We start from the raw sequence: 14,719 nt of genomic DNA on the forward strand, positions 1-14,719 counted from the left end.
TACTGCATCTTGCACAGTCGTGATGCTATGCAGTGACAAAATCTGTCCACAAACATATACAAAAATATTTAAAGCATAGTTATGCAACACTTTTACAGCAGATACATTCAAACACTGAGAACAGACACCAGAAACACTTCTCTGCCATAGGCACATTGCATGAATTTAATAAAGTGCAAATCATACAAAATGTCCCTAAGCCTTCTTAAAGTGACTTTCCAAACCTGGAATGCGGCTGGCGCAGTGAAAAAGCAGTTTGCCACATTGAACAGTACGATGTAAGTGTTCACAGACTTTGAGGCAAGGCTACTAATTACAAGCAGAAGCCGTGATCAACAGTGTCAAAATCCATATTTAACCCTACCACTACTCGTTCTGGTTTGACACACTCATGTTTCACATTTTCCATGTTGTACCATCAATGTGACAAATCAGTTAATAGCTTAAAGTGGATGTTCGATCACACGCTCTTGTGTAACTAACTTCTAAATATATAAGTCACTTCCTGAAATCTACAAACAATCACAAAGGTACATTTCTCTCTTCTCAAGCATCAGGGTCCTGTGGAAGACAACATTGCCTTTTTTCTTTTCATCACAGAGCAGTTTCTCCCTCTCCTGCTCCCATGTCCACCCTCCTGTGCACCCTGCTGTCATCTATGTCCTCCCACTCGTCCTCCACCGCCTCACCATCCTGCGTTCTGTTTGGTCGGTTCAAGCGAAGGAGGCGGAATCTAAGCGGCACCAAGAAGAGGGCGGGGTCGGGCATGGAGTGAGGCCTCTGGGGGGAAGTCACCCTCTCCTGCGGGACACATGCTCTGACCCTCTCCTCCCGCAGGCTGACCCGCCTCTTGTGTCTCGCTTCCTGCTGGTCGGGAGAGGCTGGAGGAAGTGGAGACAGAAGCCAGTCTGAGCCCGCCCCTTCAAAATCTTCATCCTCCTCACCTTCATCCTCCTCCTCGTCCTCTTCTTCTTCCTCCTTGCCCCTGGGTTCCTCCTCTCCCTCTGCACCAGAATCCGTGCTCTGCCTTTGCTGGAACAGTTTTAAGCGTGCAGTGTGGAGCTCGTGGCAGAGGGTCGTGGTGGTGGCGTTTTGGCGTTGCAGCTCACGACTCAGCAGCGTGATTTTGTGGCTTCTACGTTTCAGTTCCTCCAGGAAATGCCGCTCTTCCTCCCTCAGGTTCCTGCCCAGTGCTGATGCCCGAGCCCGACCCACTCGCAGCTCCCCACGTGCAGCGACCATCATGCATTGCTGCTCCTCCAGGAGATGCACGGCAGCCTCACAGCGTGCTACCAGCTCTGCTTCCTCCACTGAGAAACAAAAACACGCACTGTGTTGACTAAAGTATATATAAATAGATACTGTATATGATCAGGAGATTATGTTTCCATTAGGGTCAATTTTTCTATCCTTCATATCTCTTTCACTTCATCTGCTTGATCAATATTTTTCAGATTACATTTCATAAAATGTTATTTTCACTGCACCCTGTCTGTGCTCCTTCACACACTTGGAGGAACTTGACTGGATAATTATCATGGTTGTTGCAGAAATGAATGCAACACCACAGTGCTTAATGGTTATTGTGCATGCTGCTGAAAAATATATTACATATCAGATATGTAAAAAGGATTATTATAGTAATGCAAAGGCTAATCTTGAATTACTGGCAACATGTTGAATTGTGCTTCGTCATGTTACACACTTTTTCTACACTTCTCTATAACTCACTGATATAATTTCCTCATTGTCAGCCAGGAGGTGTTTTGTCTCACCTTCTGTGCTTCTGTCAGGAAACCTGGAATCCAGCTCACAGCTTAGCTCTGCAAAAAGGAGGAGTAGAAGGACAACAGAAGACAGAAAAAGATAAGACAGACAGATGAGATTATTTTTGGAACATTAACTGGAAACAAGGAAGCTGGAGACCGATCTGATGTCTGACAATATTGAAGTTTTTGGAAAAACCGCACCAGAGAAATGACAAGGCAAACAGAGAAGCGTTCAGGCTGTATGCCACTGTCCGTTCTCCTGCATTCTCCCTGGGTCTGCATATTTAACCAATTATTAGGCTAATATGTAGAAAGTCTACTGTTTGAACATATTATTTATGTGTAGGCCTATATATATTTATAGATCAAAGAATTAGTCAAATAAATAAATAAAGGGACCTATTATGCTTATTTTCAGGTTCATATTAGTATTGTGTGCCTCTACTGTGACATGCTTTAATGTTCAAAAAGTGCCTTATTTTTCTCATACTGCCTGTACTGCAGCACCTCTTTTCACCCTCTGTCTGAAACCAGAGCCCAGTCTGCTCTGATTGGATAGATGGCCGGCTCTTTTGTGATTGGTCCACCGCTTAGATATGTTCCGCCCCTAAGCTTATCACCTACTTTACAATGTGTTGGAGCGCTAGCCAATAGAAGAGTGAGAGTTACGTTGTGATGTCACTATGTTGCAGAAGTAAACAAAGGAGTCCAATGGAGGCGTTTCAGGCAGGGGACTTTGAACTGTGGGATCTTAGCCTATGCAGTCCAGTTGCATACAACACACAAAAGGAAAGGGAACACCCCAAACAGTTTTATAGGGCCCTGTAAACAACAGGTAGTCAAGACTGACCATGGCAGCGCCTCTTCAGGTGTGTGATCTCCAGCTGCAGACCGGCCAACATGGCCAGGTGCTCCTGCTTCAGGAAGGCGATTCCTCTCTCCACACTTGCCACCTGCTGCTCCAGCTCCCCAGCATCCATGGCTGCACCGCACACAACCTGCACACAAGCATGTAGCTGAGGGATTTCCCAGTGTCCCAATTTGAGCTCTGATAAAGAGTTTGAATATTACACTGTTTATTGCATGCTAAACACATTAAAACACTACCATTTATCCAGCTAGTGATAACCATCTATTAGTCTGCTTAATATTCTATCAAATTGAGATTTTGTGCAAGAGCTTTATAAGGTAATTTTCTTATAAGCTAATGTGCAAGCACAACATCTTCAACAATCTCATTTAGTGTTATTTCTCCTTTATAAAAGCTGCTCACTTTCGCTCAGTATACCTGTAACATGCATTCACCAGTCTGACCGTGGCCTACCGTGATACTGAAGCGGTTTCCGATGTAAAGCACCTCTCATGGATGCTCGTATCGCCCCGCAATCTGTCCTCTGCAGCGGAGATGCAGAAAACAAAAGAGCGAGACGGCGCTTCCTCTCTGAGCTCCCAGGTGAGCTGGAACACTGCTGCAGCAGGCGCTTTTCTTGAAGTGTGAATAAATCCTGCTGCAGTCAAAAATAACCTCCTCATAACCTTCTGGTTGTACGTGCAGTGCAGTCCCGCCGCTATTCACAACAATGCAGCCCGCTATGAGGAGCGATCAGCGCCGCGGACAGCAGCAGCAGCAGCATGGGGAGGAGGAGCTCCGTGGAAATGAAGCTTGTCAGCTGGTGCAAACAGATAGGTCCTTTTATTCTTCAAGATGATGAAGTGAGTGAAGTGAAAGTATTAGAAAAAAACTTGTATTTATATATTTTTATTTTATTTGCATTTTTATTAATTATGCAATGAGAAAAAACGTTTAAAATGTATATGTAGAGAACTAAAACATATATATTTGTTATCATTTCAATATAAATATATAAACATACAGTATGTTTGTGTCTATTTATGGTTGTTGAATGTATACATACATATTCACATATTCCATAGGGCAAAGGTGATATTTATATCATTCTTGTTGAACAATCTCGGGGCGGAATGATGCTTGTCTACGACAATTTAAGAACAACTGCACATGTTCAGGTTGAATTTATCGGCTCTGTTTGCTAAATAATAATAATAATAATACATATTATTTATGTAGCGCTTTTCGTGGTGCTCAATGCGCTTGAACATGATTATTAATGACATTATGGACATCGTCCCTTTAGTTTTGCAGAGTAATCGGCCATCACTGACAATAAAACACAAATACATTCTGACAGCAGGTAGAACTAAAAGCATTATTTTCAGTGTTGCCAATTGCTTCCTGTGAATTGGTTGACGAGGCTAAGCCTCTCCTTCTTGCATTCCTGTTTGTCACTGATGCTGGGCAGGGGAACAGGCTCAATGCTCAGAGAAGTCTTATAGTAAGGGCAGACTTTGAGGTGCGCAGATATTGGAGGGACATCTGCCATATGCCATGATTCCACAGAGGAGAACAAGTGACTGAACTCCCATACCTAGAGAGCCACAGGAGAAAAAGGAAACAGTTAGTACAGGATTTGTTATTACAAAACACTCAGTGGTTGTGTCGGATGATTTAGTATTTATATCTCACAGGTTTGGCCCTCCACTTGGCTCCTCCATGTGAGTATGTCTTCTTTTCCCAGCGGAGGGTGACCATGCCTCTCTCCTGCAGCAGAGAGGAGCTCACCTGCCTCATCAGCTGGGACACCAGAGCCAGCTGGGACAGAGACAGACTGTCCAGGAAACTGGCCATGTGGCAAAGCACCTCAAAGGGCAGTATGCTCAGAGAGTCTTCCCCGTCTCCCCCTTTCCGACCTCCTCTCGTCCTCTGAGTGGTGGAGGGGTCCTCTGAGCTCCGGGACGACTGGGAGGTGTCACCTTCTGAAGCTGCGAGTGTCGGACGCAAGTTGAAAATCCTGAGATTCTGACTGTGGGGAAGAAAATGCAGGTAGTATATTGGCAAAACAAAAATCGGAAGGGGTCCTGCTTTATGATTGTGTTCACAACACTGTGTCGTGAAGTGTCTGCAGGTCAAAACTTTAATAAATGTTGTGGCTTTGCAGCACAGCAATCTGTATACACAACATTGACACGTCATCAAGTTGCTTATACACACCCAGCAGTTAAGCAGCAACATTATTATTAATATGGACTCATGTTGTTGCCACAAAGCGTATGCAAGTCCAATAATTCCTCTCTTTAAACTCTGTTTTTGGTCTCCACCAAATCCTATCTCTTTAGATGCTAAATGCTCAACTTAAGCTAGTCTCTGAATTTGCCATGCTGCTTAGTGCTGTGTAACTTAACTTATACATCTAATGACAGCAGTAAGATTGAACCAAAACAATAAAGTTGCAGGTTGGATCACAATAAGCCAAAACTAGTTGGACATGGTCATATGAGCACGAAATTAACATTGCAGAGTATTGGCCTTCTATTCACTTCCATGCTATGCTTGCAAAGGGGCTAATAAATCATTTGCTTCTGATTGCATCACAATGACTTCAACTTTGGTAAACTTTGGAAGGCAAAGCAGTGTGTCTGTGGTTGAACCAAATTGGCACTACCCACTTTCAGCACAAATACAGTACAGTGTGGTTACCAGTTGCCCATCAGTGCATGTGTGACTTTGTGCTAAACCTCTGTAAAGCCGAGGCGAGCTGCAGATTCAGGTGATAATTCTCGGTAAATTTAACACTACGAGTTCACGTTGTCACATTACCTTCACATTTTCATTTGAGGGAATGTATCAAAGAAATATTAAAAGACTCTAAATATTGGAGTCTGAATGGGAAACAGTGCTCACTTGTAGGAGACGGTGGCTTTATGTGTGGAGGGCTGAAACCTCTTCTGGCTGAAGGTGCATCCCAGGTATGATAGGGGGCATCTCTGCTCGAACCATCCACTCAGACTCGTCTGGATGTCACTGTGGACGTTCCTGGAAGATTTGACCAATCATTAATTACTACTTTAATGTTAGTACTTTGCAATAAGAGGAATTCAGCAGGGGTCAAAACACAAACTCAGTCAAACTCAGACACCTGAAATGTGTGGCGAACTCTCTGCGGTGGAAGGTGTGACCGCAGAGAAAGGTGAAGGCACAGCCGGCTCTGGTGTTCCTGCCGCTCACTCTCTCTGACTGTAGCTGGAGAAGGAGCTTCAGCGGCCGGTCCACCATCGCCTCCGCAAGGGTCGTCTTCGCTTTAAACGGAGCCTTACGGAACGAGTGCGTCTGCGTTCCAACATCCACATAAAGCCCATCGGAGGCATTGGACTCACTGATCTGCATGGAAACCAATCAATCATACATTGGTGAGCATACCACTTTTTGTTGTTGTTGAATAAGGCCAATGTTATCAACTCACGATCAAAATAAGGTTATTTAAAAAATAAAACTATTAAATCAGGTTTTTACTATAAAAAGGAGCTAATTTCTTACTTTTGTTCCCATTTTCAATAGTATAAAACAATAATACAAATCAGACTGACCTTGTGACCCCTGACCTCTATCTCAGTGTAGCCCAGCAGGGTGGCTGCAGCTTCATCACTGAACCAGTCCTCTTCATCGACCTTGAGGTCCGATGTGTCCACACTGCGGGGCTCGTTCGGAGGTCGAGTCGAGTCATAGTAATGAACCCTCCGCCCACCGTAGTGATAGCTGTCGGGGATCTAACAGGAAGAAATATATTCACCATTAGAAGCCAAGCGAGTACAGTAACACGTCTTTTTTAGGTCAGTTTTATTGGTAAATGTTTTGTTTATGATTATTTTGAAGCTGTTTTGGGCAACTTTGAGCCTTAATCTAAATCAGTCCAGTTTTGTCTTTGTTCTGTATGCAACAGCTTCAGGTCAGTATGCCCTGTGACCAATGAGCAAATGACAATGTCAAATTAAATGCACAAGAGACCTTTTTTGGGTTCGAGTTTCACCTTGAATGTTTTGGCAGTTCAGTAGAAGTAGCATAACCAGATGAGGCAAGAGCAATGGAAGATAATGGACCTGTATAACTGAAGTCAGGCTTTGGAAACCCTTCATTTTTTTTTAAGCAAAAACCATATAAAAGCCACTTAAAAATAAATTAACCAACACATGTTTGATATTTAAAATAATATTATAAAATTATAATATTTATGAATACAACCACTAAAGCCCCCACAAAAAAGACAAAAGAAAAATAATTGTTTTTCCCAATGAACTCTTAGCTTTGAACCCTCACCTTGAAGGAGTACAGGGTCTGGACTGGAATTGGCTCCAGGCTGCCGTAGACAAAATCGTCCTCCCTTGGTGTGCAGGCATTGATTTTCCCGAAGGCAAGCAGCATGCTGCCATGATGCACCATGTACATGTTGAACTCCTGCGGGGTGAGCTCGTTCCCCAGACGCTCCATCACCCCCTCCTGCCACGGGGCGTGACCTGTTTGACCTGTGTTTGCAGCCGCTTCATTTTTCTCTGTGTCCTTCTCTTCGGGCTTTGGGTTTTGTTTGGGATTGTCTTGGTTTGCCTGAGCAGCAGCACAGCCGCCTCTCTCCATGCTGAACATCATGTCACACAGGTTGTATGTCCCTTTGAAGGGGCCTGAGATTTGCCCTAATCCGTTCTGTTCAACAACATTACTCCCACACGAGTTGCTTTCTGCAGAAACAGAAAACAGTGATGAAAATACAACAGATGAGGAGAAAAAATAACTTCTATTATTTTGTGAGTTTAAAATATAGATAACATACCTTCATTAGTAGCTGTGTCTGTCTCGCCATTAACAAACCCTCCTATTGCAGCCTCTTCTTTCTTCTCCTTCTTTTTCTCCTCCTCTTCTGCCTCCATCAACTCTGGATAGATAGGATTCATTTCCAGGCGTTCATAAAGGTCTGTCTGATCCACCAGGGCCATGGCGAGGTCTAGAGGCTGCTCCTGCCCTTCACTTTCCTTCAGCACGTTCTCCTGCAGGGCTATTTCGCTGTGAGGGTTTGTTTCGTCAATGGGCCACCGGATCCACTCCATGGAGCAACACACCAGGCTGGCAGGACACACCTGGAGGTGAGCTGCCTGTGAGGAGCGAGGCATGTGGAGCGGGCAGCCGAACCCAGCGTTGAGGCAGGGCACCCTCACGTTGGGGCAGAGCAGCAGGTGGTCCTCCTCTTTGCACAGGTGGAAGACAGCTCCACAGAGCAGGCGGCAGGGGATGACAGCGCAGCAAACAGAGACCTCCACTCGAGCCCTGCAGCGCCGACTGTAGCAGGAATCACAGTGGACATGCTGTCTCACCCTGGAGGCTCGAGTACGATCACTCTGATTGGGTTCACAGAGGAAGGAATTAAAGAAAAGGACAAAATATAAATACTGTTTATGAAACATCAAGGCTTTAACATATTTTGATTCAATAAGAATTACAATAAGAAAGTGAAGACTCACCATCTTTAGGTCGTGGAACCTTGTAATCCTGCAACAAAAATACATTACATTACTATTAGGTAGCTGATGCTTTTAATCAAAGCCACTGACAATAAGAACAGATACCTAAATCTGTAATGTTAACCTTAAAGAGGGAAATCCCATAGCGAGTCATTAGGCTTAAGACATTTTTCTCTTGCGAGTGAATCTCTCCTCCCTGTTTTGATTGAATGTTATTTAGAGGCCTGACATTTTCCACTTCTCAAGAGTTTGAGCAAGTATTCATTTTGGTGTTTTTTTGTTTTCATATAATGTTATCTCATGACCCCTCAGATGTAAACGCTGACCCTTCTAGGTCCGACATACTGCTCGCTGTACAACAAATCAGCAGCACAGTGAAACAGTCATGGGAAACCTGTTTCACTTGCACTAAACTCTAGAAAAACATTCAAATGTATTTCCTTCTTCTTTCTCACCTGATACTCTAAGTAAGCAGTAATCTATATTTCCTGTGGCACTGTGAAAACAAGATAGACATAAGCAGCTGAAGTACTTAAACTCCACAGTTGTATTACATCATGTCTGAATAGTATGACTTTACTGTTTGTAATTAGGATCAACACACATAAACGCAATCAAATAGTTCAACCCATTCACAACGAGAACAAATCTTATCTTATCAAAGGTCTCACCAAGGTCCCACTGCAGACACGTTGCTTCCTTCTCGATTTGTAACGTTGCTTTCAGTGCGTGTGTGCTTTGAACTGGCGGGTTAAAATTAGATGAGCAGCACCAAGCAGGTTCAGCAGGAGGAATAACGCCCCCCTGTCCTCCGTTTAGTTTATGCAATGGAATCAAACCAGATAAATACTTCCTATCTGAGGGCTGAAAGAATGTGAACCTGTTTCCAGGTCCACATAAAGAGTAAAGTATATGGATTTGACACACTGAATACATTTCTCCTAGAGGACACTGTTTGGATATTAGCCTTTTTTCCCTGCATGTGGAACTCAATTATAAGCACACCACAATAACAAACAGAGGGGAGAGGGTTAGAGAGTTTTCCTGATGTAAGCGTCTGAGGCTGCTGGTAACTCAAACCATGTTTCTGACCACCTGTGAAACATTTCTCAGTCCGTCCTCTTAGCTCTATTAATAACACACACATAGCAGAAACACACACACTCACAGAGACACTTAGTGTTTAAAGTTCAAGACGGAGCATGTTCTGTCATTTGTATTCTCTTACAGCGGTATGATAAAGACTGTACTTCACTGCTGCCCATTGAATGCCACAGGACTCTGCTGCCAGTGTGTGTTCACGTGCAAGACGTTGAGATTTTACGTTTCTTCTTTGTTTGCAGGATTGACCAACAGCTTCAGATACAAAACTGATGCCAGAAGATCTGAAGCATGGTATGGTTGGATTTTGTAACTCTAAGATATTTTTTTCTGTTGTAAATTCCCCTTTTTGTGGGAGAAATAAAGGAATTCTGAATCTTAATTAGTTTATATCCCTTTATAGCGTTAAGGGGGTTAAAATAGTAGACCATATTCTGTTTTTACAAAAAGGGAAATTAACTTAAAACACAGTTCTGTTGATTTGCACGATGTTTGGCTGCAGAGCACGAGTTTGACCCTCACACCACTTGTTGGGGTCAATGGAGTAAATAGAGGTTAAAGAAACAATGAGTAGGATTTTCCTAAACAACAAAAATAATCCATCTCAATTATCACTTATGACCCACAGGAAGTGTGTGGTGTTGCCTGTATTTGCAGGTCTGTCCTCTGCATACTTTTTAAACAGACAGAAAGCTAGAGAGTTATTGTCAGACAGCAAATCTGGGGTTGGTTTACACTCACTGGAAAACATGAATGGTGTGATTACAAAGTCCCAACCAACCGATCCAACTCACTCTCATGCTTCATGATGGCTTTTTTTTTTATCTGTAGCTGGCGTTAAACTGTTGAATTATTTACCGAATGATTTAAAGGGCTTTATGGACATCTTTAGGATTAAGAAAATGTATAAATAAATAATAATTAGACAGCATGGAGATGTCAGGTAACCCGTTTCGCTGATTGTTGTGGTGATTTTGGATTTCGTTTTTTGGGGTTTCAAGTGAATGTAAATTGTGCTTGTAAGCAGCTGTGATTGATACACCATCTATTTTTGATTAAGCTGCAGGTAAAATAAGACTTTCATCTCCCTGCATCTTTCCATCATGGGCTATACAAAAAAACAGCTTGAAGTGTATGTGTGAGTTTTGGTCAGTGTTCCTAAGGGTCGGGGAGGTCCTATCTCATAAGCATCATTTATATTTTGTCCTTTTCTTTAATTCCTTCCTCTGTGAACCCAATCAGAGTGATCGTACTCGAGCCTCCAGGGTGAGACAGCATGTCCACTGTGATTCCTGCTACAGTCGGCGCTGCAGGGCTCGAGTGGAGGTCTCTGTTTGCTGCGCTGTCATCCCCTGCCGCCTGCTCTGTGGAGCTGTCTTCCACCTGTGCAAAGAGGAGGACCACCTGCTGCTCTGCCCCAACGTGAGGGTGCCCTGCCTCAACGCTGGGTTCGGCTGCCCGCTCCACATGCCTCGCTCCTCACAGGCAGCTCACCTCCAGGTGTGTGCTGCCAGCCTGGTGTGTTGCTCCATGGAGTGGAACCGCTGGCCGGCAAATGACGCCCACTCTTATCCGAACACGGAGCTGCATGAAAACCTAATCAGGGAAAGGGAGCAGGGCGGATGTCTGGACCTGGCCATGGCCCTGAAAGACCAGGACCTGCTATTTCACTCCATGAAGATGAAGAATTTGTTCCCAGAGCTGACCCAGAGTGTGGATGAGGTGGAGAAAGAGGAAGAGAAGAGGAAGAGGAAGGAGAAGCAGAAGAAGGAGGCAGCAGAAAAGGCCGCAATGGAGGCAAGTTCTCAATCCTTGAAGCCTTTTCATGCGCTTGTCATGAATAACAGCGGTGAAATAAAGTATGAGAATGAAGATGAGGTTGAGCATACTCAGGAGGAGAGACTCTGGGCTATGGACTCAACAGTTGATGCTGATCTCTTAGAAAACTACAACGCCTGGGAGCGTATGTTCAGTAAGGACATGGGTGGCTGCAGGGAAGCAGGAAAGGCAGCCAAAGACCAGAGTCGTTCTGCAGGGAGAGGAACAGGTCTAGGGACTCTAACAGAGGAAGACACAGAGGATAACTGTGGGGGTGCAGCAGCCTCGAACACATGCACACAGGGGAGCAGTGCATGCATTGCTTCCAACTCCTCTTCTAATTTCGCTGGCAAACTGAAGCAAAAGGAATTTGTTTACGGATATGTGGAGCCCATGAAGATTATCACTGTGCGGACCTTTAAAACCCCAACCAGCTTCTCTGCAAAGCATTCCCGCATCCGCAACCCTGGCTTCTACAAGAGGGAGAAAAAAGCTGTGGACACGAGCGACCTGGGGGTGTCCCTGCAGGAGATGCCAGTGTGGGAGGAAGTTCAGGTCAGAGACAAATTCATACCACTTTTAAACACACATTATGAAATACCACTACTACTAGGGGTGAAAACAATAACATGGTTTGATTGCTTACCAAGGTTGCCTGTGATCAAAGTAGCTTATCATTACTTTTCCTGGTGAAGACTTGCTGTATGGCTAAAATGGCTCACAATTTCACTAGAGCTGAGGGGAACTGCAGTGGAGTGATAATTACCTGTGGAGTCGGACTTAACAGTATTATCTCTAAGACAGAGAGAACTTTTTACATCTGACCTTTTTGTATAAAAGCATTACCATGACAAATTCACAATCCTTTAAAATATGTGCACAAATATAAAAGGAATTCAACATTATCCATTATCCTTTTAGTCAATTATCTGGGGTTTGAGGCTTTAGATTGGAAATATAATGTATAGTTTCATTTTGGGCTCTGGTGCATTGTGAAATACATTTTTAATGTGCTATAAGCTGTTCCGAAAGCGTTCAAGATGACAAAAAGACTATTATCTATCTTTCTTCTATGCAAAAACAACTAGACAAACAGAGCCTCTTGTTCACTGAAACCCCTCCAACATGATTGATCTATTTATCAAAAGAATAACTGATTTGCTCCTCAGGCTTCTCTGCTGTGCTCCCTGGAGAAGGAGCAGAGGGGTCACCTCATCGCAGAGAGCAGGTGCATGGACGGTCTGTTAGAGGACGAGGGAACGCAGACTTACAACTTCCTGTCCGCCCCGTTCCTGAGAGACACATCGCTGGCAGATCTGACTGCTGCTAAACCTCTGGAGCTGCACCTCCAGCTGCAGGTGGAGAGCGTCACCAGCCGGCACCACAAGGCCAGCTCCGCCTTCACCTTCCTCTGCGGACACACCTTCAAACGCAGAGAATATGGCAAACATTATAAGTGGGTTTTGATTCTTGGTATCCAAATATCTTTGGAATTCATATTTTTTTATATTCTTGCATTAGTTACTATACAGTATTTAAATAAGAAAAAATGAAATGTATTCTGTATTAGAGACTTATATTACCAACCCTATAACCTTCTTTCAGAGGTTTTAGGAGAGGCATAGTGAGTAGAAGAGGGGAAGCATTAGATGAAGTCAATACATATATACACATAAAAAAAACATGTGTCATTTTGTAAAATAGATGCGGGCATTTCGGAGTATTTTACGGTTTCTCTTACTTTCCCAGAGCCTGAAAATAAACGAAGCCTTAGTAAAGACAATATAAGGCTTTCTTGGCCCAATTGTTGAGTATCTTCTGGTTTACATAAAACTAAAAACATAATCAGGATACCATAGGAATCCAGAAACTTAGTGAAACTACCAAGTAAGCTAAGTGGGGATGACAGGGCACCTTTTTCCAAGCTTTGTTCCAAGGGGGTCCATAAGTGCAAACCTTGAAACCCACAATTTATTATATTCTGTAGAAAGTCAGTGACATAGTCAGATTTTTCATAATGCACTAAACACCATCTCTCTGTCACGGTGAGACGAGAAGAATCCCTAGAGATTAAAACTTCAGATCAATTGATATGTCTGTTATTTATATATTAAATGATCGTAGCAATTATCAATATGCTCTCTCATGCAGGAACGTCCACAGTGACATTCAGATGTGTGTGAGTGGATGGTTCGAGCAGAGATGCCCCCTATCATACCTGGGATGCACCTACAGCCAGAAGAGGTTCCAGCCCTCCACACATGAAGCCACCGTCTCCTACAAGTGAGATAAAACGTTTTAATATAGCGTAGTACTGGCGAACCCTTTTCCTTTGTTTCCTTTTCAAGTGTATTTTCTACAATTCCTTGCAGATAAATTACACTCAACCCGGTCAAATCCAGTGCTTTTAACAGTTTCCACTCTGCTTTCAGCGAGGACATCGGTTGCTTTAGCCTGAATCCCACCACCCCCTCGTCTCTGGGTGACACCTCCCAGCCGTCCAGGAGCTCAGAGGACTCCTCCACCACTCAGAGGAAGAGAGGAGGTCAGAGAGGAAGAGGAGGGGAAGACTCTCTGAGCTCGCTGCCCTACGAGGTGCTTTGCCACATGGCCAGTTTCCTGGACAGTCTGTCTCTGTCCCAGCTGGCTCTGGTGTCCCAGCTGATGAGGCAGGTGAGCTCCTCTCTGCTGCAGGAGAGAGGCATGGTCACCCTCCGCTGGGAGAAGAAGACCTACTCACATGGAGGAGCCAAGTGGAGGGTGACGGAGACGGTGAGTAATTACATATATATACATGCGTGGCTTGTTATCACCAACATCTAGGTAGTTAAAAGTAGGTCATGTGCATTAAACAGAAAGTCGTCTTTGTTATTTATAAAAAGGTCAAAATGAAGGTGAGTCTAAAGATAAAATGAGAGCTAATCATTGCATGTGCATATTCATAAAACAGTCTTATCTCATAGTTAATATTTGATTGTATTCCCTTCAATCATATTTCTTTAGGAGAATATTGAATGTAAACAAATAAACACCTGGAGTCCAAAACAATCACTACTTTCTGCTGAGAACACACGTTAATAACTAAAGATGACTTGGATGACTAATTCAACATGTTTATCATCTTTACCTCATTTAGTGTTTGGCTACTAGACAGTCAAAGGACACCACTTAAGGTATACAAATCAAGCTACAAATAATAAATAGGTTTTTAACAAGTGACAATGTCCCCCCATCTCCGATGGAGTTACATCATTGGCCAAAGACTGAATATTCAGATCTGTCTCCCTTACCCGTCACTCCTCTGTGACTTCAGGTCTGGCAGTTCAGCACTTTGTTCAGTCCTGTCGACTCCTGGTGCTTCCAAAACGTACCGCCCATGTCCGAACACCTGAAGGTTTGCCCCTGCTATGAGAGAGAGTCACGGACAGAGAAGATCCACCTGCCGCGCGTCAAAGAAGAAGTCCAAACCAAGACAGGCTGCAAAGGTCCCTCTCTGATTACCTTGCTCCAAAAGACGATGATGATGTAGTGCCATTTTAATGTATTTGTATAAAACAGGGCCATTCTTTTTCTGTTAATGTATCTCCCGCCTATGCGCCATATTGCTGCTTTTCACTTTCATTAAAAATGAAGTTTGAAAATGCCAATAAAAATAAGAAAACAATTAT

At 43.6% G+C, this 14,719-nt stretch overlaps 3 protein-coding genes across 5 annotated transcripts; 1 reads left to right on the top strand and 2 right to left on the bottom strand.

The window, feature by feature from the left end:
- Positions 1–137: 137 nt before the first annotated feature.
- Positions 138–3,411, bottom strand: ccdc92bb (coiled-coil domain containing 92Bb). Its single transcript, XM_079652323.1, has 4 exons — positions 3,094–3,411; positions 2,620–2,767; positions 1,776–1,823; positions 138–1,310 (listed from the first exon to the last, which is right to left on the bottom strand). Exons 2-4 carry the CDS (start codon positions 2,747–2,749, stop codon positions 595–597), a joined length of 894 nt encoding a protein of 297 aa, XP_079508449.1. The 5' UTR covers positions 2,750–2,767; positions 3,094–3,411; the 3' UTR covers positions 138–594.
- Positions 3,412–3,547: 136 nt separating this feature from the next.
- On the bottom strand, positions 3,548–8,903 carry LOC307020767 (F-box only protein 40-like). The gene is made up of 9 exons (XM_079652322.1): positions 8,804–8,903; positions 8,133–8,160; positions 7,448–8,009; positions 6,940–7,355; positions 6,213–6,392; positions 5,765–6,006; positions 5,530–5,661; positions 4,315–4,651; positions 3,548–4,216 (listed from the first exon to the last, which is right to left on the bottom strand). Exons 2-9 carry the CDS (start codon positions 8,133–8,135, stop codon positions 4,004–4,006), a joined length of 2,085 nt encoding a protein of 694 aa, XP_079508448.1. The 5' UTR covers positions 8,136–8,160; positions 8,804–8,903; the 3' UTR covers positions 3,548–4,003.
- Positions 8,904–8,957: 54 nt separating this feature from the next.
- Positions 8,958–14,715, top strand: LOC307020766 (F-box only protein 40-like). Of its 3 annotated transcripts, none has more exons than XM_079652321.1 (7): positions 8,958–9,022; positions 9,476–9,527; positions 10,476–11,606; positions 12,221–12,507; positions 13,203–13,334; positions 13,484–13,823; positions 14,365–14,715. In XM_079652321.1, exons 2-7 carry the CDS (start codon positions 9,525–9,527, stop codon positions 14,578–14,580), a joined length of 2,109 nt encoding a protein of 702 aa, XP_079508447.1. In that variant the 5' UTR covers positions 8,958–9,022; positions 9,476–9,524; the 3' UTR covers positions 14,581–14,715. The 3 variants fall into 3 exon arrangements, with proteins under 3 accessions (XP_079508447.1, XP_079508446.1, XP_079508445.1); XM_079652320.1 differs by lacking the exon at positions 8,958–9,022 and adding an exon at positions 9,060–9,364; XM_079652319.1 differs by lacking the exons at positions 8,958–9,022; positions 9,476–9,527 and having other exon boundaries at positions 9,544–11,606.
- Positions 14,716–14,719: the final 4 nt, after the last annotated feature.

This window comes from Notothenia rossii (genome assembly GCF_949606895.1).
Source record: "Notothenia rossii genome assembly, chromosome: 9".
Lineage (NCBI taxonomy): Eukaryota > Metazoa > Chordata > Actinopteri > Perciformes > Nototheniidae > Notothenia > Notothenia rossii.

Coding starts and splice junctions, on each gene's coding strand:
- ccdc92bb (XM_079652323.1), bottom strand. CDS start 2,749: ATGGATGCTGGGGAGCTGGAGCAGCAGGTGGCAAGTGTGGAGAGAGGA. Junction 1,824..2,619: donor CCTGAAGAGGCGCTGCCATG/GTCAGTCTTGAC, acceptor TCCTTTTTGCAG/AGCTAAGCTGTGAGCTGGAT. Junction 1,311..1,775: donor TCCTGACAGAAGCACAGAAG/GTGAGACAAAAC, acceptor TTTGTTTCTCAG/TGGAGGAAGCAGAGCTGGTA.
- LOC307020767 (XM_079652322.1), bottom strand. Junction 5,662..5,764: donor GAGTTCGCCACACATTTCAG/GTGTCTGAGTTT, acceptor CAAATCTTCCAG/GAACGTCCACAGTGACATCC. Junction 4,217..4,314: donor CCAAGTGGAGGGCCAAACCT/GTGAGATATAAA, acceptor GTGGCTCTCTAG/GTATGGGAGTTCAGTCACTT.
- LOC307020766 (XM_079652319.1), top strand. CDS start 10,368: ATGTGTGAGTTTTGGTCAGTGTTCCTAAGGGTCGGGGAGGTCCTATCT. Junction 11,607..12,220: donor CAGTGTGGGAGGAAGTTCAG/GTCAGAGACAAA, acceptor TTTGCTCCTCAG/GCTTCTCTGCTGTGCTCCCT. Junction 13,335..13,483: donor GAAGCCACCGTCTCCTACAA/GTGAGATAAAAC, acceptor CTCTGCTTTCAG/CGAGGACATCGGTTGCTTTA.